Source organism: Oryzias latipes, chromosome 7 (genome assembly GCF_053564925.1).
Source record: "Oryzias latipes strain Hd-rR chromosome 7, Olatipes_Hd-rR_3.1".
Lineage (NCBI taxonomy): Eukaryota > Metazoa > Chordata > Actinopteri > Beloniformes > Adrianichthyidae > Oryzias > Oryzias latipes.
In genome coordinates, this window is record NC_136243.1 from 18,294,743 (window position 1) to 18,320,785 (window position 26,043).

Sequence of the window (26,043 nt, forward strand, 5' to 3'; positions counted from 1 at the left end):
ATAAATGGTTTTACCCACACACACATACATAATATATATATATATATATATATATATATATATATATATATATATATATATATATATATATATATATATATATATAGATAGATAGATAGATAGATATCTATATATATATATATATATAGATAGATATCTATATATATATATAGATAGATAGATAGATAGATAGATAGATAGATAGATAGATAGATAGATAGATAGATAGATAGATAGATAGATAGATAGATAGATAGATAGATAGATAGATAGATAGATAGATAGATATTCTAAGTTTTAGAATAAGGTTTGCTGGCTATAATTTTTTTTAAATGACAACAAAGCACATAACAGACTGCACAGACTTGCTTTTTGATTTTTGTAACACGCAAAAATTACAGCAGCATCAGAACTACTCTTTATGTGTAAACAATTTATTTGACTGTTTTAATTGCATATTTTCTTTACACATTCCCATTTTTTTACTTGATAATTGCTGTAAAGTAAAAAAAAAGTCAATTAATTGCATAAAAAATGTAGTTTATTTTATTTTATTTTAGTTTTTTTAGAAAAGCTTAAACGTTTATTATTATTATTATTATTATCTAATAGCTGTCTGTCTTATCTCCAATCTCTTAAAAGTCAGGATTGTTTTTGTCTATTTCATTTGAATGTTAAATATTAGAATTGTAAATCTATTATTGCTTAAATAAGACATGAATATAAATGAAATAAATCAAAAATAATTTCATTCAAATGTAAATTACCCTGTGATCCAGAAAGGGATATAGCAGATTAAGAAAATGGATGGAATGGATGGATATGCATTATTACAATTCATAAAGCTTCCTTTTTTATTTTACAAACTTTGATTTTCAAAGTGAATTTTGTTACAACTTCTGTTTGAGAGGATGCTATATAAATAAAGTTGCAAGAACTCTGGGTTAGCTTTTGTCAAACCTAAAAGCATGCAGAAACAATCAGTCTCTATTTACTGGCTCTGGTTTATCTGACCATCTTTTGCATATGACCGTACTCTATCTATGACATCTCTTTGAGGCTGTGACTCATATTTCCTCACGCAGTAAAGCATTTGTAATTGGTTTGAGGCCCATCAATTGCTTTTTTTATGTCTTTTTGTCATCAACTTTTCCTTTAGTACTGTTTTGTATCACTTCTATATGCTGTGCATCAGAAATGCAAAAGAATCATATCAGCAATTAGCAGTTACGTGACACTATCAGACCAAAACACAATGCAAGCTTCATATTAATCACAATCAATGCATGCGCAGAAAAACCTCAGAGAAACAAACCACAGATAGAGACATGACCACACAGTGTTTGCTTGACAAGTTTCAGTTTGCTTTTCATCATGGGAACATTGATGGCAAACCTCAGCCCAGCAAGTCAAACGATACGTCCACAATCCCAGCAAATATTTATGTAACGAAATATAAGGGATTGTAAGAGTATTACATGTTGTCCTCCCACCATAATAACTCTGCTTTCCTTCAAATTACACAAAGAAATCTCAAACTGGGTTTGCTGTTTTTTGTTGTTTTGTTTTTTTCCCTCCCAAGTTTATTGCTTCATCAGTTCAGCAGTTAGAATAACCATTGGAGCCAACTATGGAACAATGCTGCTGGCTCCCAATAAATAAAACCCCTATTTTTTACTTTTAAATATGTCGGATTACATTACAGCAGAGAAAAACAAACCTGAAGATGCCGAGAATGAGCTCCTGCCAGCCTCTTTTCATTTGACTTCCATTGTTTGTGTCCAGTTAAGAAAGAAATCAAGCAGCATCATATATATCAGGGAAAAAAACACACATCCGGGTGACATACCAGGAAATAAATACACTTGCTTTGTTTAAAATAAAAATAAAAAAATATTTACACACTATCGTACACGAACTACAGAAACCTCCCCACCTTTCTGATTTTATACACATGACATACTAAAGTATAATTATAAAAATGATTGACTATACAGTACAGTCACTGCTGGAAATGCATACACAGTAGAAAGCACAAAGAATGTGTGTGTTGGGAGTGTTGGGAGTGTACACTTTAACACAAAAATGAATATATTTTTTGGTTTGAAGTTCTTGTTTTGTTTTTGTTTTTAATTAGGAAAAATATGAGAACTATAAAAGAAACTGCAGAGAAGAGAAATCCTTATTGTCTGATGTGGGTGTGAATGTCCTTTTGAAAGCCGGTTAAAGTCTGGACCCACAACGTCATTTCCACATAAATGTCTCTGTGATCTTTTTGCAGCATTTCAAATGACAGCAGCCTGGCTCCCTCTGTCACCGAGAGCAAACTGTCTGTGTCAGTGACAGAGATACTGGGAGGTTTAGTGGCAGCCGCATGCTTTGACCACCATGTTGCGGTATTTCTTGAGGATAACATTGGAGCTGTCGTCATAGTAGAGCACAGAGATGGCATGGAGCTGTGTGGGGGCGCAACAAGGCTTGGGCACCGTGTCTGGATGAATGAAATGAACCTGAGAAGAAGAAGAGTCGTGTAAAAACAACACTTTACACAATGGCTGGACACAGTGTTTTCAACAGTGGCTTCACTTTCCTGACATTTGATGAGATAATTAGTCTCCTAATGTGACAGCATTTTCGTCTCTGGTTTCATGGTTACTCACCAGGGTTTGCACAATGGCATGGTTTGTGGCGTTCATGTAGGAGTTCAATGGGAAGGCGCACTCTCCCTCACAGTAAAACGCTGCATATCCTTCAGGAGCAATGATCCAGTCCTGGCAGTAAAGCAGAGGTCAGTATTTTTTTGTTTTTTGTTTTTCCTGCAGAGTGAAGCAGTATCTTTCCTCACATATCATCCTATGTGACCAGAGAGGCCTTAAAACCTTTTCTAGCATGAAACTTTCAACAAAAGCTAAGTCAGAAGAATTGTATTTCCAGTTTATTTTGTGGAAAGCAAGAGTTGATTTTTTTTAAGCCAAGATGTGACATAGCTCCCTGAACCAAAGCTGTAGCAACACACAGTCTCAAGGGCAGTCTGGCTGATTTGGATCAATTGGATGGCGAATGCAAAAAACTGTAAACATATATTTGGTTAAGTTTACGTTCACACAAAGAGAGTGCCTTCATTTAAAAGGTCAGACATTTGTGAGGCTTTGTTAGGGGTTGCAATTGCTCAAAACAACCCCTAACCCCTCCATAAAAAACTAGATAGTCCTCTAAACTTTTTTTCTACTAATTAAACACCCTCACCTTCTGACCGCATCATTTTTAGGTAAATATCTTTTTTCTTTTTTATGGGTCTATTTGACATCATTTGCTTTATTTTTTTAATTTTTTTTTTATTATTGTTTCTACTCAGTTGTCAATTTGCATCCACACTGAACTGAATCTCACCAGAGTTCACTAGCAAGTGAACCAATACACCTTTTTTCATAAATTACCTAATTGGGTTGTGCAAGCCCATACAGCAGCGGTGTCTAATTCCAGGTGTCGAGGGCTGGTGTCCAACATGTTTTCCAACCACCCTGCCAATAAAGCTCCTTATTGGCCAAACACACCAGATTCAAGTAATCAGCAACAGATAAGGCAGGATTTCTGGAAAACCAGCAGGAGGCCGGCCCTGGAGGCCTGGATTAGGAGGGGGAGCGGCTGCATTTTAGGAGAGCAGGTGTATCTTGCAGTTCCCTTTAGGTTTGCACGACCTCCTCAAAGGACGTCATGAAAATGGAACGTACCATTGTTTACCAAGTATTTGAAAGAATATTGTAAGGTATGGGCACTTATGATGTATAGGTGATATTATTGTACGCACTCTCGTTAGCAAGGTAAGTGCGCTGCCTCCCTACTGATTGTGCGCCTACGCCACACATAAGTGCCAATAAACTGCACTCTGATTGACTTATTTCCTAATTTTTAAATGATTTTGACCCACATGTTTTGTGAGGAGCATGTGCTTTTCACTTGGACAGCACTAACAGGGCCCTTGTGCAGTGTGCAAGATATTGGGAGTTTTGAAAAAACAACAGAAAAATCTATTCCACATGCCTGCGTCTCATCTACCTCACCCTTATGTGTTATCTAAGTGTTTCATTATAACCTGTCGTCTGCAGGATGCCCGTAGAAGAAAATGTGCATGAACATTTAGGCTCTACGGGCTCACTGAGCAGTCTACGACTTTGATATTTCCTTTGGGCTACCTTCATGCCCCATACACGTATCCACCCATAATGGGCAGTTGTGACTATAAGCCCGCAGCTAAATATCTGAGTGAGGGAACTCAGGTGCAGACAAACGGGCCACTGTCAAACGCCCTTCACTGAGCCATAAGGTTAAAGTTTTTGGGCTGCAACAGACTTTCCTTGACAACAGCCAGCATAAAATGATGACTTTCTAATGTCTCAACAAACCAGAGTCTTCCATCACATCTTTGTTTGTCAACCCCAAATAACCACAAAGGAACAACATCTGTCGATTCTTGTCATACGAGGAGAATTTGATCCTTGTGGGGGGAGTGGTTCTCATTTGTGCACAACAACTCCGGCATTTCAACCAAAAAAAATTGAAACTTGGTTCTCACCAGGAATCAAATACTTAGGGTGGCACTTTATGGGTCATTTTCCTCTTCACTAAACAATAAAACCTACTTATGCAAAATTGCTGCTTTTCTCCTTTCTCTACATTCATGATATTCAACATAAATGTATAGGTGTTGGGAACAGCCTAAAACAATGTCTACAAGGGTGTATTTTTAGGATGAAAAACTATGGAGAGTATGTGTGTGTACCTGCCACCCCAGGTCGCGGAAACTGACGTAGAGCTCGTGCTTCTTACATGCCTGCTTCTGATCAGTGCTGCTGTTTTCTGGGGAACACACAGAAAAATGTATTATTTAACAGAACAAACTCTTTTACATTGTTTAACATACACAGTGTGGTAAAACGACATCTAGAAAATGGTTGGAAATCAGACCCAAACAGCAAATGAACAATAAAAGACTAAAATCATCTCCTTGTAAAAAAGTTAGACTTAAGCCTTTGCGTACAGTTGTTATAAATTTTACTCAAAACGATGTTATTTTCTTTCTCCCTTATGTGTGAAAAAAGAGCGGTCTGTTTTCTATCCAGTGGTTTCTCTGCTCCTCAGGCGAACACTGGGGCTCTGTGGTACATTAGCTCTTGAAAGCTGTTCACATTTAACATGATCAGGAACGACTGGTTCTCATCATCCAGTTAAAGAACACCGGTATTCAAATCTCCAAACAGGCCCATTTGGCCCATGAGTGGTGGCCCAAGTTGCCCCACATTGGTCTGCAGATGTGCTCTGCCATAAAAGCCTGTGCTGCCTTACCTCCATGCAGGGAACTTGGCCCCGGCTGCTCTGTGATGCTTGTGTAAATAAACAAAGACAGCAGAGGGGTATTTGAAGCTGGAGCACTCTAACATTTCACATAAACATAGCCCACTCACACCTCCAAAACAAAGATGTTCAATACGTTTTGCCGAGAAGGAGTAACGACCAACAATGCATTGTCACAGTATAAAGCTAAAGCAACGTTCACACCGCCCTCAGCAACCACTTCCAATGAAAAGTCTATGCAGACATGTGTTTTGGGCTACTGCATTCAAAACTCTAACATTCGCTACAAGAGTTTCTACAACAGTTTTCAGGGTTAGTAAAAAACGTGTGGCCACTTAACACTTGTTGAAAGATAAAAAAGGTTCAACTTTGACCAATAGTGGAAGATAAATTAATAATTGAAGTTTGCACCCAGCCAGAATTATGACACCAAGTCTTATATGTAAAGAAGTAGAGCTGTGAAAAAAGCTAGATTTGCACCACTGAGATATTTCTCAGTAAGCCTCTTCCAACTGTAGGTGGCGGACATGCTCTAGAAAATAGAAGAAAAGGAAAAAGAAGAAAAGCCTCTCCGCGCTCCAGTGTGAATACTGGACCGAAAGCATGGTCAAGAACCTGCGTTTAGCGCATTCTTGCCCGGTTTGAGCGTAGCTTCACTGTGTTTGTGTGCAGCCAAAACTGAGGCTTTTTCTTTCTCAATATGCATGAACATTTTCCTAATTACCAACAAATCCCAACGGAGCGGAGCAGAGTGAGCCTCCTTCTGTTTACCTGCAATATTGGCCATTCTGAGTGCCTCTTGGCTCTTTGGGTTTTTGGATCGGTTGTTGTTGCGTTGTCTGGTCCCTCCAGAAGCTGAGCGGATGCTTCGCAGGTGCACCTCAGTGGCTTTGAAGAAGGCCACCATGAAGGGCTGTTTATTCTGAGGTCCATTACGGCCAATCAGCCCCGCCAAAGGAGGATTGATGCTCTCTGCTGTAAGGGGGTTGAGGGGGAGCAGAGAAGAAGGTAAGCTAATGTCAGCAAACCAGAAAAAACTTCTTTCCTATAAGGTAAAAAAATGCACAGAGCTTATGCATCAACTAAACACAGAGCTGCTTTACATTTATTTGTGCTGAAACATACATTTTTTACTGTACTTTCCCTTTTTTCTCTCTCATCCCTTCTCAAAAATGCCAAGAACAAAGCAGCAACATCAAAGCCTTTTGACTTTGTGTGTTTGTGAGTGAACACGTGCATATTTCTTTCCTCTTCTGCGAAACAGTACGTGTCTGATCATCCTTCCGTGGTTTATCAAAGCTTCAGCTCGTTGCTGGCGACAGGATGTCCCGTGTTCTTGTCTGCACATGCTCCCCCATAAAGCTTCATAGCAGATCCAACATGCAATCACACAGCTATGAATCTATCCTCTGCAGCAGCTGAAAGGACCACAGTGTCTCTCTTCCTCACCTAGCGTGTAACATCCTGCCATCAGGAGAATGATATTATTCTGAGCGAACTCCTTTGCTGCCTGCTATTTGAGATAAGGTTTTTCAGTGACAAACATTTGGAACCTGATGATGACACGGGATAACAGTGTATTTTCCCACATGCCTGCAAGTGATGCTGAGGGCATGAGGGTCCGGGATGGTGATGAATGAAGAGGAGGTGTTTTCTGCAGAGACTCTGGGAACAATCAGCTGATTTTGACCCTCATGTTTGGTAGACTGATGGACTCTGATAGATGCTAACTGCAAAGGCTGAATGAGTCTTTACAATATTTCATCTAAGTACATGCCATGATGTATTTAGTAATAAGTCATCTGATACATGGTTTAGTCTATAATCATTTTAAAAAACATCTTGTTTAGTCAAAAAATGACATAAACATCTTTTATACCATGGTCCCGGTGAATACTCGATTGTGATTGGCTGCTGGGTGTGGAATAAAAAGTGATAATCCACAATGATAATGCACACCTAAAAAAAGGTTCAGGTCATATAGTTTAAATGTCACTGTGCTGGCTTTTTTAAAACAAAAATCATCATCTGGACAAAAACAAGCGGTAAGTGGTGAAGTTTCTCTCTGAACTGATGCTATATTTAACCCATAGTGATGATCAGCATATGTATCGCTGCAGTCGAGGTCTATGCTGATGCTGGCACGTAAGAAATAGTCCGGTGTTTGTGAAAAGCAGAAAAATAAACAGAAAAATAAAGTACTAAAAACTGGTTGAATATTTATTTATTTTGTAAGTGACCATGGTATAAGCGGGTATTGGCCTTCGAAGTGTGCATTATCAGAAATAAACATATTTTGGAGAAGCAACCAGGCTTCCACAGTGTGCGTTAATTCCTGATGATGCACGCTTCCGTTGCGTTTTTGTTTTTGTTTGGGTTTTTGTTTGTCACCTACGATTGTTCTATTTCAATCATAAAGAGAGTAAGGTACAACATTTACTTTTGCTACTTTGGTACGGCAGAGACATGCCGCTGTTTATGACATATAGATTAACTGGAAAATAGTGTGAGAAGCAATATGTATCACGTTAAATGTTGCTTTAATGAGCTCACATTCATTCAACCACGTTTCAGTAAGTTGCTATGTCTCATCATTGCTCCACGTTTGTCCGCTGCTCTCTGTTTAACGGCTCTGGTGGCCGTTTTGGTCCAGATGTTCTGCTCCAAGCATAGAGTCTGTTCAGACTGATGAATCTCTGAGCCAACCGGAGCGAAACAAACTGAAACCACCTCGAAAGATGGGTCAGAGAGCGGTACCTGGTCCTGGACCAGGGTCCACTTGGCTGTTTTCAGACTAAAAATATGCTCCATCGGGGGACACAAACTGTTCAGTTTAAGTGAACAAAATGTGTCCAGTCTGAATACACCCTAAAATGAACATCAGATAAGAAAACAATAACAGTTTTTTGTGGTAGAGTTGTTCTTTTTTGCCCCCTTTTCCTCGAATCGAACTACCTGTTTATGGAAAGATCCTGCCCCACCCATATTACACACATCTATGTCTTATGGGTTACACCTCCATGATGGTGTCTCACCGTTTGTGCTCTCCAGGACCAGCTGTAGACCCAGGTTTCTGCCAGGGTTCAAGACCCAGTGGTTGCTGGTGGCCGTTACGTCAAACACCAACCAGCCCTCCTCTGCTGCCCAAATCACTCTAGAGTCCAGCAGAAAAAGGTCTGACTCTCTGGAAAGGACAAAAAGCACAGTCACAGTTGATACAGCTGTAAAATAAATACAAAAAGACAACTAAGATCAAAAACTTAAAAATAATGAAGCAAAAATGGAAGTAGTGAGGACTGATGGAGTTGAAGCAGTTTTACAGAGAATTGACAAGGGAGATGGAGGAAGACAGGGAGTAAAGGAGGAAGGTTAGGAGGTCTCCAGATGGTGAGGCCCTGGGGAGCACTTCATTTTCCTAATTGAAGATAATGGCTTTATAAATGAGAACTTCTTTGGTACGCAGCTCACAGTCTGTCACTACATGGAATCCTGTGGGCGAGCCAGAAAGCCAATAAGTGAGAGGGGTAGAGAGAAAAATAAAACACAGCTGTGAAACAGAAAAAAAAAATCTGTGTGAAAAGCAGTGAGAGAAATAGTGCGTGACGAAGTCAGAGCTATTGTCTGACAGTGAACTCTACATCTCTGCTCTGTCGCCACTGAGGAGTAAAATCCTGTGTTCTTTATGTGGCCGTTTGTGCATCCTGACCCATTTTCTGACTGAACAGATAATGTGTCACAGAGCTCTGCTTCATTCATGTACCCAGGCCTCTCCCTGGCAAAAGAATAAATGACTGTGTTGTTCCCTCCAAACAACAGAAACCTTCAGGAGGGGCTGAGGAGGGCAGCACATGGGCTCCAATGGCCCAGATTAACCTCACTGACAAAATGAAGGCATATTCTCTGCTTAATAAAATACTATTCTTGTTTCACTTTTTTAAAATCTAAATATTAATTAATTAGTTTCATAACTTTAATTGATTGGCCCGAATTGTTTTTTGTGTAATGTCACACAGTTTTTTGGAAGAAAAAAAATTGGTCTTTTAAGAAAAAATGTTTTTTTTTTTTTTTTACTGTGACACACATGGTAAGAAATTCACATGAAAAGGCAAACTATAAATGAAGTTTACTACATATAAAGAATTTAATTTAAAAGTTTCCAGCAAAACAATTAATAAACTGTTAACAAAGTCAATTAATACATTTGTAAAGCTTATAAGCAGTTAAGAAAGATGGATTTTGAAGACAATGGTCTGACTTTAGATGTTAATGAATCTTATTAACACTTTCAGGTATTTAAAAGACATCTGTAATGCTAATAAATATCTTACTAGCTTCTTACACATGAATAAAGCCTATTCATTTGTTAAGTTAGTTAATAAAACATATTAAGCTTATTAAGATTTAGGCTTGTGTGAGACGTCTATAATGCTGAATGTCTTACTAGAACCCCAAACAATAATAATACTTCTTGATTTATTAACTAAGATTGATAATAAATCTTATTATGCTCATTAACACTGACAAATTTTTTAGGCATCTATAATGCCAATAAATGTATCATTAGCATCTTAAAAACATCCTAACAATAATGCTTGCAAATGTGTTAACTAAGTAATTTTTCCTATCTTATTCGACTTATTATACTAATAAATGTCTTACTAACACCCTTTAAATTCTATTATAATGCTTGTTAATGTGTTGACAAAGCTTATTAAGGAATCTTAATATAAAGTGTTACCATTTCAAAGTAACTTCATGCCACATAATCTATATGCACCTAACATCAGTTTAAATGAAAAGAAATTGGTCATATATCAGAATAAACTTTGAAGAAAAGTGTTGATGAAGAAAGTTGTGCTTTTGATGTTTTTATTATTTTCTTGTGGTATTTTTCTCATAATGAGGGACTCATAAAGAAAATTAAAATTAGAACTCCATTTGTGTATTTCTTTATTGAAATTGGTTTATTGAAAATGGTATTGAAACAATACCATTTGAAAAAGCTTGTAATCTTATTCAGGTTGCACTTCACTGACTTTTATGGCTCACAGGAGCAGCAGCAAATTTGTCGGTAAATTCAAATGCTGTTGGTCTTACTTACTCATAGTGCTAAATTGTAATTTAATTACATCAAGGTCATTCCTAGTTAGCCCTCTCAGATCAGATGATCTAGAGCTCTTGATTTGACAATTATAAACAAAATAAACAGCTGGAAACTAGTCAAAAAGGATCAGAGTTCACTCTCAGGGTAGCTTCTTTTCATGCCATAATTTAGTCAGCTATCATTGGGAATTTTGACTGGAAATCTAATTTGTTAAACTCCCCAAAAAATGGAAAACTAGAAAGCCGTCAAGCTGTGTAGTTTTTACTCTAGTGTTAAACTGGCCAAATGACAGCTGCTGCTGGCACAACTTGAACCAACAAGGTTCCGACACTCCAGCTAAGCTTACCTGTCTGAGTGCTCCTCCAGCACTTGGTAGACGGTGACACGGAAGGTTTCGTTATCAAAACGTTCATGGATGAAGTCTTTATATATGCGAAACTCAGCAGCAGTGACTGCCTCACCCTCTGGGATACGTGACAGATCAAATCTGAATTCTCGACGATGCCTCCGAACTGGAAGGAACTCCTTATCGTATTCCACTGAAGACAAAGAAGCACAAAAAGATTCCCCTTAAAATGACTGAAGTTTATACAAAACATAAAAGCTTCTCTTTAGTGGCTATTGAGCCGCAAGCTCAACAGAAAAGCCAAAAAAATGTGTTTGCAACAACGCAGAAAGTAAGTAAGTGGTCAGAGATTCTGTGTTCTCTACCCCCCCCCCCCTCCCCCCATATCCCATCAGTCATCAGTTGTTAGCAATAAACTGACATATTGTAGCTTGTCAATCTGTGGAGCAATTCCAGATTAGACACATCTACAGACATGCAATTCAAATGCTGATTTATGATTGAAGGAACATTTATGTGAACTAGCACAAGCAGCTATGCATCTGGCACACACACACAGGATAGAGAGATGTAGGCAGACTCTTGACATTTTTATGTGTCTGTTTCTTTCCTCGCTTTTCCTTTCATTGCTCCAGAGAGTCATCCAGAATGCCCTTCATCTGTTTCTTATGAGCTTGGGCAGTATTTTGTTTTGTGTACCCCATGCACTTCTCTTTTTTGCTTTTGTCACATTCTGGTTTTCCAGTCCTTTCAGTACCTCCAAAACCCCTTTTCCAAGAACAGAGACTCTTAGCCTCATGGTCATGGGATCAAAAGCCATCAAACCTACAACTCCAGCTTTTATCCATTGATCCAAATCCTACTGGGGATTTCGAAAATATATTTTGAGAGAGCATTTGTTGTCAAGGTTGTAGATCTTTAAACAAACATAATTAAAGATGGTCAAGGTTTCTTAGACAGGTCGTATGCTCCAAAACTAATTTAAAAAGGATGGGGCCCTAATTTTCAATTTGCTTAGAACAACAGTTGTTTTATCAAAAGTATAAGGCTAGTTTCTCTAGGATAGGACAGATTGGAAAGAAAAAGGCCTCACAACAGGCTCAGGAACGTGCCCTCAAGCGACCACTTTCAATCAAAAGTCTAAAGACACGTAATGTTTCCGGCTTCCACGTTTAATACTCGAGTAGTCACATGGGCACTACGTAAAACATGTGTCCATTCAATGAGCAGTGAACATGAATTTTGACCTGGTTTGAAGCCATTATTTGATCCCCTCCAGCCTTTGCCCTGCATGGTCAACTGATTGACCTGAAAATGTGCATTGCTATTTTGTGTGGTTTGTCAACTAAATTTGAGGTGTTGCACTATTGCAATGTAGATAAGAGATGACCTTTGCTCACTTTAAAAAGGCGTTACAGAAAAAAAAAATGTTTAGACTGGAATTTTTGGGTTAGTATCCCTTCAGCAACCTGAGTATTTTTATTGGTACGCTGAAAAATGAACATTACTTGTGGCATTCTGACCCACTACACTTGAACTTCTGCCATTGCAGGTGCACTCCTTTGGGAAGAAAGTGAGACTTGTTCTCAAGCCTCAGGAGCGGTGGCCTGCCCCTTTACAGTAAAAGCCTTTTTATCTGTTCCACAGAGAACAGCTGGATACTGCTATTAAGCCACACAGTAACTGTTTGCCTCATTTCTACCCTTTAATGTAAAAATTTTGTTTTTTACAATACGAGAACAAAAGGATGGCCCATGGCGTAGCTCAAGCTGCAGTCATTTTGCCTTTGTCCTTTAGCTTTGCTGTCATACAGACTATTACGGCAGTATGGCAGTCATTAGATGAGTGAGAGGCATGGTTAAAGGCGAGTGGGTTGCATTTATGATTTCCTGCAAGAGGAAGTGAGTATCCCCCCCCCACCTGTGTCACACACACCACAAGAATGGCAAACACGCCCTGTGATGTCGTCTGATCCGTCACTCTGAGGAGTCAGCATTCAAATGACTTGCAGCTCTTCAGAATGATGCACGCATCCTAACACAGTCCACAGCATACACAGCTATTAAAGCATGGACTGTTGAGTTACCTGTCTGGTGAGTCACAGTGCAGTAACACAATTATTATGCGTGCTGTAGTCCATAATTACAGGTGCGGCATGCAAAGATAAAAACGCACTCTACCAGGGTAAGCTGTGATTAACATTTATTAACGTCTGATTTACGTCTTTTAAAAAAGCTGCTGACGGACCACAGCATCTGCATAGACTGGGAGGACATCAGAGATGGTCGAATGAAAGTGTTTCCATCCTCTAGGTCTAAATACAGCACTAACTACTATTTCATATTCTGTGTATCTCGTTTTTTACAGCTATTTGTGGGTGAACTTAAACACATTTTAGGGGTTAGTCACATGCACGCGTACGTGGGGTTGACCTGTAAGCGTGCTATGAATTTTTGGGTTGTCTGGGTCCGTGGAGGGTCGTAGACAGAAGCAGCTGCATCTTAAAAGGAGCGCAGGTCGTGCAGTCACCTAAAGGGACTTCGTGAAAATGGAACATATGATTGTTCTGGGTGTGGTGTGTCATGAAGTATTTGTAAGGATAATTAAAGTTTCACACACTTCGTCCAGATGTGCTGTTGTACGCTGTCCTTACACCGTACTCTAGTTATTAGCTAGGTGTGCGTGGGTTGTGCAGGTGATGTGTAAATGCCCATAAGATGCCAGTAGGATGCCCAAACCAACTACACTCTGTCTATTTTGCTCCTTTCTACCAGTGAATCTACAAGCAATGAGTGCGCACTTATCACTTGAACAGCACTAACAGGCCTCTTGTGCAGGGTTTGGGAGGGGTTGAATAAATGGAAAATTAATACGACATGCCTGCGTCTCACCTTCACTCTAAGTTACCCTTACTTGTTGTTTAAGTGTTCGCCACAGCCTGTCGCCTGCAGCATGCCCATAGAAAAAATGTGCATGTTAGTTAGTGGGGCCTGCTTCATGGAAAAAACAGAAAAAAGATTAACCATTCAGAAGATTTTCCTTCAACACATTTAACCTCAAGCTACAACTAGTTCAAGTTCTGTTCACCTTCGTAAGCCCCTACTGTTCAGATGAGGTACTGTGTCTGTGTCGCATAGAGCCAAACTGAAGGAAACAAAACAGCGTCTCTGTTTTGTCTAAAAATTCCCCAACCAAGGTTGGAAGAACCAGACTATGCATTCAAGAGAATGCTTGCGTGTTTAAAAAATGGCCTTGGGGGGAAAAAAAAGGACCTTCCATGCTCCAACACCAGAAAAATGCCCTCTTCATGCCCCGATCACTCTTTCTGATGAAAATAATTGTTGTCAAATTGTGACCTTGGGTTTAAATCCACTCCTCCCCTATCACAAGTCATGGGGGGGGGGGGGGGGGGACTGTCAGTCAATTCATCTCTTGGTAACGTTTTTTCATTTGTGGTGCTGGTGAATGTAAACAGATTTTGAAGAATGATTGCATATTAACAAAATAAGTTTCTATGAAAAGTTTATCAGAGAAAATCCTCAACTCTGCAGTTGCATATGAATAAAATTCAATAAATGGAAACCATAAAAACATGCTTTGATTATTTTTTGGAACAGCTACTAAAAAACACTTGCTGTGATTTCTCCCTCGTTCTGCCTCTTCTTGTAATGGTGATGAGGAACCACATTTAAGCTCACGGAGAATAGTGGAAGGACATTTATAACATTTAATAAACGCACTGGAACACCACAAAAAGAAACTGCAAACAAAACCTGAACCTGACTAAATCAAAAATGTCAGGGAACAGATGGCTGACAAAAAAGGATAACTAACATGGAGAAACTAAAACCATGAGCTTAAATATACATCAAACAGAAACAGCTTAGGCGATTAGAGAGGGTAGTGCTGAGATTTTATCACAAGAAAAAGGCTACAGAAAAAAAAACTAAGTGTGAACACTAAATCTAACCAATGTGACTAAAAAGCACACCTCATGCACAAAACAAAAGCAGCCCCCACAACCTTCACTGAGGTAAAATTGGTTCTCCTCTGCTCTAGTGTTTAGTGTTCTGACTTTGTGATATAATTGATTTTAGTTCTGTAAAAACTTTGTTGTATTTACCCTGTTATTGTTTTTAGGTGATGTTTCTCAAACCTGGTCCTCAAGTACCCATATTTCTGTCTAACACACCTATCACCTGGTTCAGGCAGGGATACCAGAAAAACAGAGTCATGGAATGGATACCAAAGGCATTGGTCATTCATACCACCATACACTTTTTAGGCACCATTCTGCTCATTGGGGTTCAAACGCTGGTGAGTTAAAGAACCCACTCCAATGAAAACCATGTTTTTGTTGTTTTCAACATGTAGCATTTTTCTCATGATGGAGGACATATATTAAGAAGATTAAAATCACATTTCTGAGTATCTCTTTATTAAAATTATTTTGAATCAGAAGCAGATGATAAAATGCCATTTAAAAAAGACTGTTTTAGCAATGTAGAAAATATGCAGTGCAGGCCACAAGCTCCTTCACCGAGGTATCAGGGAGAGGTGGGATAGCTAAATGTCAACAGTCCCACCCACGACTCATAGATGAGTCTCTAATAAACCCTTGTCGCTCTGCAGAAACTATGTCCAAGAAAACAACACAGGCGGATTTAGCCTAAAAGCTGCATAATAATAATTAAAAGACCACTTGAGAACGCTTTTACAATAAATCAAAAGATGATCTGACTTTAAGCTTGATGAGTTAATGAAAAGATTGCTAGTTCATGCAACTTTAGAGGAAAAAAACAGTCAATATCAAGAAATCTAATTGAATGTCAGCTAAGTGTATAAGGTATATGTTAAGGTAAGTGTTCCTAAATGAACTGTAAAGCTTTTTCCTAGGCTCGGCCTAATATGTGAATTATGCTTACACCAATTAGCCCAGCATGAGATGCAGATAAACGAAGATCAATGTGTGCACAGGCCAGTGGGGGTTCGGGAGAGACGGAAAAATGTGTTTTAAGGACGGTTCAACAGATCAGGGCAACCATGTGAGTACTTCCTAAAACGTTTTTAAAAGCCTGACCCTTACTCTTTCAGCTTGACTGTTCTCTTTTTTCCCCTCCTCTTCTGCCCCCCTCTCCTTTTATCCTGCTAGCCTGTGGACCTAAGACACTTCTTCGACACCTCAGGCTTAAGCGAAGCAGCGGACAGATCTTTCAGCTCACATTAGCCAAAGTGTCTGTTCTGCACCCTCACACCCCTCAGTTCTGCCTCGCACGCTTCCGCTACTCAGTATGGGGAGATCTCACCTCTCGCACCGCTGTCACTTCTCCCCGCTGATGGCGAGGGGCTTTGCCCCCTCTTATCCCTTGAGTTAACCACTGCTCTCCACACCCCCCTCTCTATCCCCTTTAGACCTTATTAACTTCCACAGCACACCTGGTACCCACAACCAGAAATTAGTGGTCAGTCAGAAATGAACATTTTCCTCTTGTTTAAGAAAACCCATAAAGAACAGCTTAGCCCTAATGTACTTGGACACAAATATCAGTAGTTTACCTTTCTTTTTAAAATTATTTTTGTTTCAAACTCCATTCCTGAAAGACATCATAGTTTCCAAATACTAAATAGAGACCAGTAAAAAAAAAATACAGCACGGGGAAGGGGTGGACTGTTCAAGATGTTTATCCTATAAAGAGTAAAGACAGTTTGACCTCTTGGGGAACAGTGGCTTTCCACATTACGGCGATTATCACGTTAGGAAACATCCTGGCTGCTAGAAAGCACACATGACATCATTCCTGTGGGACGTATTTCTACTGCAGGTTCTGACAGAAGTGGTTCCCAAGGAAAAGGTCAGCGGGGTTTCATGCTGTAACTTATTCAAACATAACGGCCATTAGCTTTCCGCACAGTGCGTGCACATGTGAGCATGTGTGTCTTGGCCTATTCACCTCAAAGCCTGCGCTCAAGTAAATAAAACAACCACAGGATGAAGATCTTTACATTAAGGAGTTGTGGTCAGACCAAACATTTTCAACCTTTCAAGCTTAAAGAACATTGGCTAGAATTCACTCACCGCAACTTCACTAAGCTTTTTTTTCTCTCTTAATTCAACCACGCAAAACCCTTCTTCCTCACATATACACTGTTGTTTAAGGTTTTATCTTCACAAGGCACCATAAACCTAATGCTACATTCACACCAGGCATGTGACTACGTTCAAGAATGGGCTAAACGCAGGTTCCTGAACGCTTCTTTAGCCCATGGTGTTTATATTTGGCTGTCACTACCTGATACCAGCACATGTCCACCACCTACAGTGGGAAAAGGCTTAGTGGGAAATGCCAAAACGGCACAAATCTCACGAATCTTGCTCCAGGCCTCTTTTTTTTCCACAGCTCTATTCCAATATCAGACTTGGTTTCATAATTCCTTCCGGGGACAAAACACAATAATTAATTCTTCACCACGATCAATTTTCAAACAGTTGGCACTTATGTGACTGAGAGCGGACGCCATCCATATGTCTTAATGTTCCAAATCCGAGTCCATGATTGGTCAATGTTTGCCCTGGTTTAACTTTCAATGGGCTTTCAGATGCTGTGCATTTGTGCAGAGAGTCCAAAACTAGTCTGAAAATCTTGCATAGCTACGTGCGATCGCGAGTTTTCAACACAGAAGCCCAAAACGTGCATTTACTCGCGTTTACTTAGACTTAATTGGAAGTGGTCTCTTAAACGTTGCTGAGGGCGGTGTAAACATGGCTAAAGAGTGCTACTGTATACACCAACGTCCTTTGTCTGAAACCAATTGAATCTCGCTTCATGGCTTTTCACTTTAACCAAAATACAGTCACACTAAATGTTAGGTTTTACGCATAAATGTGAACGTTTGCACTTTCAAAGTCAACAGACTGATAGCTGAGCTTTCCAAGCAATTACAGAGCAATTATTAAAGTACATACATGTAGATTTTATTGATATATTTCTTATTCAAAAGCTCTTAAAGTGTCAAACTACAAGCTAAGCTCTGTTTTGAGTAAACTGATGGATGTGAATTGGCATTTTGTCCTGGGTCTCTGAGTGTAATAATAAACTGGTGTGTGCATTAAGATCAGGACATCAAAACTATAAAGATGTTCCTCCACTTAAAATGTTAAAAAAAATTATAAAGTTTGAAAAATATATATATGATTGCAAAGTTCTTTTTCATCATGACTATGATTTGAGATTAGACATTAAAAATTCTGCTGACTCATTAAGGGAGCAACAGTGCTGCCAGAGTAACAATAATGTCAACCTTAATCAGTCATTGTTCTGATGCAAAGTTCTGTGCAACAGGAGTCAAGGAGTGAAGAGCGAACTGTGCCAAGTAGTAAGGAGTTGCTATGCGCTAATGTCACTCTGACCATCTGCATTTCCTCTTAAGTGCAGGACGGAACAAGTCGCAGACATGAAACCGCAGCCATTCAGTTTTACCCCACTCATCCACTCTTGCCCTCATCCCCTTGTTTTTGTGTTCTTTAATTTAGAGGCCACATGGGGCCACACCCTGTTCATCGAGCCAAACCACCTCTTATTATAGACCTCAAGAAAATGTCACATGCTACACTCTCATTGGCACAAACTATTTCAGGTTTTCCGCTGCATCCCAGTGTGTGGCACCTTGTGCACAAATGATGGGCGCTTTGGCACCTTCATTTTAACAACATGTTGTTCATTTATTTTTTGTTTAATAGCAGCCTATTCATTTTATAATGACAAAGCTGTGTGTGTGTGTGGGGGGGGGGGGGATTCAGTCCAAACCAACAGCAGAAACCTACCACAGTTTGTTCAGTCTTTCATCACTTATCATAATGTAAGTTGTGCACAGACATTGCTGCATTTTTACAAGGTTTGATTTGAAGCTTAAAGCCTGGTGAGGAATGTGGTCAGAGTTACGGGCTTCCGCTAACACAATCTTCCGCTTGGCAAGTGAACACACATGACACAGTGCAGCTGGTGGCTGGGTTGGTTAGGTGGCTTTAAAATAGTGTTTTATGATGCACAAGCACATGCAGAACTGCTGTGACACAAAGCTTCAACATAGAGAAGACAGAAACGAGACAGAATTGCACTGCTTTAATGAAATCCATGTTTCTTTTTTTCTTTTGCCGCCTTTTTTTTTTCCTCTCTGCCCTGTCAGTGCCCCAATACCAAAGGGAAAAAAGTACTGTATTTGTTTTCACAGCGGCGGAGCTATTGGTCCCAGGATCTCCGGCTGTGCTCCGGCCCACATCTGCCCTCTCAGCTTCGCCGCTTGGTACCTGTCGTCATAGCAGAGCAAGGGAGGCTCAGATGCAGCTGGCCGCTGATAAGGTCCAAACATTAAAAGCAGTAAACGGATGGTTGACTGCAATAACCATTCCGTTACCCCCTTTTGACATTGAGAGTTACTGGTTCACCTTTTGAATCAGCTTCTGCAGTTTTTGCATCTGCAACATGAAAGGCTAACTATGTTGGCTCGCTCTGAGGACGAATCCAAGCTCAAACTTATCAGGGGAAAGAAAAAAAAGAGACGACGAGTCTTACATTCTTGGCAGTGAAGGAGGTCAGTCCATCAATGAAGCTGAGCTGCAACACCTGCTGTTTTGTACATCTGGGCTTTTTGACCATCGGCCATATTGTCAAGTATTACCCGCTGTGTTTTTTCATTATCTCTCCCAGCGAGTGTCTCAGCCTGGCCAAATGCTCTCAGCCTCTACTGTGAACATCCAGATGTCATTCTGGATTCCTTGGTTCAGCAGGTGAATTACAAATGGACGAAGGGGGGGAAAAAAAGCATAATTTTCCTGGATCTCTCCTGCTGTGTACTTTGAAAATAAAGCAAAAAAGAAAGTTCCTTCTGTTTTTCCTTTTTTTTTTTTTTTGTTGGCTTTTCTGGTATTTATTTGCACAGCAGCCCGTCCGTGTAATACACCACATTGTCAAGTGCATTATGAAAAGTTACCTGATGGGGAGGTTGAGCTCTCTGTACCAACTGTTACATTCCTATGATTCTGCTCACTCCCCATCCAGCAGAAAGCAATAAAACATGCCCCCCAATAACACTAATTACCTCCAGAGACATTCCCTTTGGCTAAAATAGGAGTGTTCATCTCTAACCTTCTAAGTAAGCATGTACTTACACGTGTTTTCAGGGCACAAGAAGTATACACAGAATCGGTTTTCAGAAAGCAGGAAGAAAGGCACACAAAACCATGTCAAGGACAGGCTGCATGCACAAGAAAAAAAACAACCAACAACACATACTTTTCATTGCCTGACTATTTTTTTTTTGACTGTCCTTGTATGAGAAAACCTGCTTAAACATAGTTAGACTCACACAGAAGTGTTTAAAACAGTGGTAAATGACGGACTGATTTACCGCTGTGCAAAACATTTTAACTCAACGAGTGCCTGTGTGTGGATGTATGAGAAAAGGGAATGAAAAAACAAGCAAAAGAACTTGAGAAAGTGTTGAAATGTTTTATGTCTGGGAGCGCAGGAGGGTTACACCTCTGGGGAGGTGAAGGCCTGAGCAGGAGGTCGGAGACAAAACACCTCCCAACCCTGCTGGGACCATATGATGACAGAGTAATTAAAACTAGCAGGCTGGTGCAGATAATCAATATGCTGCTGGAGGAGGAGGGCCGGCAGGAAAGTTCTGCATTAGATGATCCAATGTTCGGAATGGGTTAGAGAAGGTTGGATTCTGAGAAGATAATGTTTCTCTGCACAGCTGCTTTGGCCTGCATACAGAGGGAAACATCTGTATTAACCTCAGCACCACAAGCACCCTACTGTGGAAAGGAATGCAAGCAGCAATGAAAGGAAGGGTGGGGAGAGAATGAACATGAGAGACAAGTATGATTTTAAAAAATAACACACCGGAACATCTTACCGGAGAAGACACGAGACTGAGAGCTGTGAAAGTAGAGCTTTGTGCCGTCGTGAGAAAGCAAGAGTTTGTGACACAATTCTGTTTGAAAGCCAAGGCCTCTAATGTATCCAAACTAATTTGCCAGTTTGGCGTTTTTTCCGCTCGCTGTCCTCTGTAATCTTCTTATTACGCCGTACAACAAAGTGGAAAGAGTGCGTTCCAGCTCCTATAGAAGCCCATGAATGCTAGAGGGCCAGGGGGCGTCCGGTTAGGTCATCAGCCTGACACAGATGAAAATGACATGTTTGGTGCCACATCCATGCGCTAATTCTAACTACTTTCATTCCGGTCTGAGATCACTAGGTCATGTGCCCAAACCTGACGTGACAACACTCTAGAACAGTTTTAAGATCTCAACTTTGAATTGTCTAAAACTACAGCAGAAATGACAGGAGGAAAATGAAGAATCTTTGATTGTTTACTGCTTTGAAGTGAGTAGATGTATGCCATCTGGGCCTGATAAACAGCAGCACAACACTCAACTGTTAAATGTTCCCTGGAAGCACATGTTTTCCAGTGGCTCGGCATTTATTTACTTAAATGTTTTCTTTATTGCATTACCAGCTCTGTGAGACCAGCCTCATGCTATGTACACACCGCACTCGGTAACGCACATTCAAGCGAGCGCTTCCAATGAAAAGTCTATGTTAACACACATTTCGGGCTTCTTGTGTTCAAGTGTAGCTATGCAAATTTTAAGGATCGTTTTTGGGTTCTCAAACATGAGAACGAGCATTGCCAGCTAAATCAGGTTGACCAATCACAGACTCAGTTTCGGTAATGAACAAACTCAGAGCACGGCTGGCTCATCTGGTTAACCCGGACACGGCAACGAGCCTGACGACGTCTGTGTTTGTTTTTCAAATAAAGATAAACCCAGGTCACTCTCCTGACATGATGGTTATCCATATCCACCATTGCAAGGATGCTAGCAATGAACCAAACCGTTTCCGTTTTGTGCCCTGTTTGCAAGATTTTGTACCATTTCGTAACGAAGCCTCTTACAACTCATTATTGATATGAGCAATTCAGTTTCACAGAGTGATCAAAGGTTGGGTCATCCTGTCTCATTTGTCCCTAGAAATAATAATATAAATATTTTTTTAATTATATTTTTTATTATAAAATAAAAATGTGTCTTTGTTACTTACATTAGTGCAGCCTAGGCTAATCTGTCTACTCATTTGTAATTGTATAAGCATCCAGCACATAGACAGCCATGATCGCTTCCTGGTTTTGTCACCAGGTTGGGTAGGGAAGGACACAGACATATTAAAAAGTCCAGTTCAGACTGTAACCATGCTTGACAAATGTGACAGGCAGAAAGCAGCGCATGATAAATAAGACAAAACAACTCATGTGTAATACCTCCAAAATGCTGCAATGACAAGGGAAATCTGGGGGAGAATAATCTTACTCTAGGATGCAAGAAAATGTGTTAGTGGAATCAGTTTTTAGATTTATTTTACAAATTAGTGAGCAGAAAATTTGTTTCATTGGAGGAAAGGTGAAAGTGAAACTGCACTAGATGGAAGCAAAGCACACTTTCTGGAAAAGGTAACAATGGTTTTCTATTCGAGGAACTATTTCCAAATGACGCCTGACCACACTAAAGGAAGTCTAGCCGCAAAATAAAGCATCTCTGAATATTGATGGAGTCTTTAGTTCCACAATGCACACAAATTACGATAGTGTTTCTTTTTCCAAATCTGGAAATGGAATGCAATTTAATTTCATTTTGAGGTCTATCTTTTCTATAGAAAATGAATTTAGGATGATTCGATACCACAACAGCCTGGCATATAAAATCCACTCTCTATTCTATGGACTGCAATAGGACAAACTATCTGATGAGACGACAGATAAAACATTGTCCAACCTTTTTTTATCCACTTATATTCATATCAGAGCTTTTTGGGGTTTTCTTCCACTCAAATATTCACCATTTAGTTCACTTGTTTTAATTTTCATCTACTTTTTTCCATCCTGGTAAAATGCATTTGCTTTCAAACTCTCTCAAAACCACACCAGCAAACCAAGACCCAAGTAGCTCAGGGTTTTATGATTTGGCCTGTGCCAGAGGTTAGCTGAACTCTAGTACATGCCCAACAAAAGCATCCAAAGAGCCTAACCATAGTCAGTACCAAAAAGCCAAGTGTAAAAGCATCCTCTGCTACAGCTCAGTCTGTTTTCTAGCTCACCCTGCACCGCTTGCTGCTGATTAACTAACTCGGGTGAATGACTGACTGCCACAGATCCGGTGATGCGCAGGAAGGATAAGAGTCAGGATAGTGGCTCCTGACGAATGAGGTTGGCCATAGCTGCTCTACATCATTGTAATAATATTTTAAAAAAAAACATATGATCCAAGTCTCACCCTTATCTCAGATCAATGATGGGATAAAAAGCTTATCATTGTAACTCCACTGATCTGGAGTCAATCTCTTTCTTCAGCTCTGAAACCTAAATGCCTGCGTTGCACGAGAACAGGGAAAACAAGGTTGGTGTGGCTAACTCATCTTTTGATAACATCTTAAAGTAAAAGATTTGGTTCCCAGTCTCCTTTATACACACATGCACACAAATACACAAGCACAGGTGATAATATTGCATACTGCTGCTTTAAGTCATTCAGGACTCAAACTGCACACAATCCAAAACACAGATGTTTCCTTTTACATTTTAGAATGAACTTTATTAATATCACCTGACTGGTTGGCTGAGGATGACAGTAACGTATTGCAGTTTAATACAAACTTTACTGCGCAGGCAATAATAGTGGCAACATGGCAACCTGCAATTGATTTGAGAGAAAATGCTTAAACTGACCGTGGCTGGTGGTAACCACTGCCAGAGACTACAATAAACATTCATTAAGAACAGACTGAAGGTGTTAGGTTGGCTGGCCATTCTCAGGATTGGGTGTTGTATTAGGTTGCTGGCATATTATCATGACATTTGGAACGCATGCCCAGTGCTTGCAGTGACTTGGGCTGCATGCACTAGGGTGCATTTTAAGTGTGTGTTGTAAGCCATTTACACAGCTGGGCCTTTAAAACTGATGTCACTCACAGAGAGGATGTCCTTGGCCTGGGGTCTGTCCCAAAAAACTGCACCCTCCCAGTTGGTCTCAGATTCAGAGGACAGTCAGCAAGGAAAAGAATATTGAAAAGTTTCACTCCGATCATCTTTTGATCTATTTTAGAGCATCCCCAGTTGTCTTTTAACTATGATTATGCCGTTTTTAGTCTAAATAAAAAAAACGGTGTCTTTTTCTAAGACATAGTCACTGCAGAGCTGCAGGAATTCATTAGAAATTCGCCACTTAGTTGTAGGCAGGACTATTAGTGCACAGCAACCCCCCCCCCCTTTTGTTGAGAACTTTGTGTTTACGCACTTTCCCGCTAACTTACAGCCCCTCACAAGCCCACAAGACAGTGCAACAAAGATGGGGAGCAATTTTGGAGCTTTCCAGCTGTCCAGTTTTGAGCCAGATGCCACCTCAGATGTGGAAAATAAAGACGTTTGATCTAGTTGTTTATTTTTGGATGTATCAGAATTGAGCACAGCAGAGAGCATGTGGTTCACAAAGCACATTTTCTATGTCATCAAATCAAATCTCCTCAGAAATGCTATTTTGAGCTTACGTTTCTTTATATTTGTCCTCCATCATTGAAAAAGGGCCACCAGAACATGTTAAAAACACCAAAAACACAATTTTCATCTCAGTGGGTCCTCAACCTAGCATTAAAAGTGAAGAGTTTAGTGATTGGCAAATAATTTATAAATGTTTCTTGACAATAAATCCTAAACTGTTGATTAATATGTTTATTTATCTTTCAAAGTTTGCCACACTTATATGGGAAATGCATTTTTAGTGTGACCAGCAGAACTGAGTGTTTGTGGGTGGACATGTAAAATTGTTCAAGTTTTCTCTTCCAGTGTTATTCTGCTTATATTTCTGTTGTGACTGACTGTTGTTTGAACCTTTGGTACCATCAGGTGCTCCACTGTCAGTAAATTTCTGTAACAAGACTTTGAGTTTCAACTCATGTCTGTTTCTTCTCCTCTTCAGCCCTTTGGTGTCTTCTACAAATTTACAGTTAGGAATTAAATGATCTCATGTCTTTAAGCTCAGACAATCTTCCAAAAAAAAACTGCACCCAGTAAATCTCTGCTCTTGGTGGCTTGCATCAGACCTGCTATGACTGCCTTTTGACATCACCCCTATTTAGTGTCGGCAACACGTGGCCAGGAACTGGAACTTTTGCCGGATGGTAATCCTCCCTCACGGAAAAAATGAGGCATGTCTTCATTGAAGGTAATCTCAATGCGCAGAAATATAGAGATTAGATTTGACAACCAGAGACGATCTTATATCCCCACAGCTTGGGCCCGATCTCTAAAACTCCACTACAGAGCAGGTTTATCAGAGACTATACCTCCTAAAAATGGGAGTGGAGAGGATGTCATGGCCTGCCACCCTTCCTGACCTTAAATCCATTAAACACTTGTGGAATCAACGTAAGTGGGCCATTCATGCCAGAGTGACGGACACAATCACTTTAATCCTGCAATCTGCTAAACACCAAACAAAGGAAGAATAAGTTGTTTGGGATTTCCAGAGTAGGTTTGGAACATTTCTCATGGGAGAAACAAACATATCCAGCTCTGCTGCTCATCCCACAGATGCATGTTTCCTACAAATGTGGCACTATTGTAACCCTTGTGCTGTCTTAGATGACCTCACCCTTACATTGACGTGTTCTCCCGACCATGACAAAGGTGGATGAAGGTGGAAAGATTTCATGTAATCCATGGACACCAGTGAAGATCACAAATCATTGAAGAAAAAAGGTTCAGCGCACTGTCTAGTGGGTCTAGATGACCCAACTCCCAACGTTAAAGTGCCTAGGATAGCACAAGGGTTAAAGACCCACTTCAATGAAAATCGTGTTTTTGACATGTTCTTGTGGCGATTTTATCATGATGGAGGAATTATATATAAGATAAGAATCGGAAAATTTCATTTCTAAGTGTTTTGTTTTTAAAGTTGCTGTGAATCAGGAGCAGACAAAAAAATGCCACTGGAAAAAATCTGGTGTGACGTAGAAGCTAATTTGGCAAGCCATAAGTTCCCTGCTCTGCTCCCTTCTAATGCATCCGCTTTAATTTTTGTCGCACCGTTGAGCAGGGGTTGTGAGGGGCTGTTAGCTAGCAGAAGAGAGTGGATAATTGGAAGGGGGCGGGCCAACTCTCCGCCAACAGTACCGCCCACAGC

At 40.1% G+C, this 26,043-nt stretch overlaps 1 protein-coding gene across 1 annotated transcript in view; it reads right to left on the reverse strand.

The window, feature by feature from the left end:
* Positions 1 to 840: 840 nt before the first annotated feature.
* Positions 841 to 26,043, reverse strand: part of bmp7b (bone morphogenetic protein 7b) — a 28,515-nt gene continuing 3,312 nt past the window's right edge. The window contains exons 2-7 of the mRNA XM_004070793.5: positions 10,803 to 10,995; positions 8,388 to 8,536; positions 6,124 to 6,327; positions 4,781 to 4,857; positions 2,661 to 2,771; positions 841 to 2,510 (exon numbers count right to left, since the gene is read on the reverse strand). Coding sequence (XP_004070841.1) covers positions 2,361 to 2,510; positions 2,661 to 2,771; positions 4,781 to 4,857; positions 6,124 to 6,327; positions 8,388 to 8,536; positions 10,803 to 10,995 — 884 coding nt within the window. The 3' untranslated portion in view covers positions 841 to 2,360. The remainder of the gene's footprint in view (positions 2,511 to 2,660; positions 2,772 to 4,780; positions 4,858 to 6,123; positions 6,328 to 8,387; positions 8,537 to 10,802; positions 10,996 to 26,043) is intronic.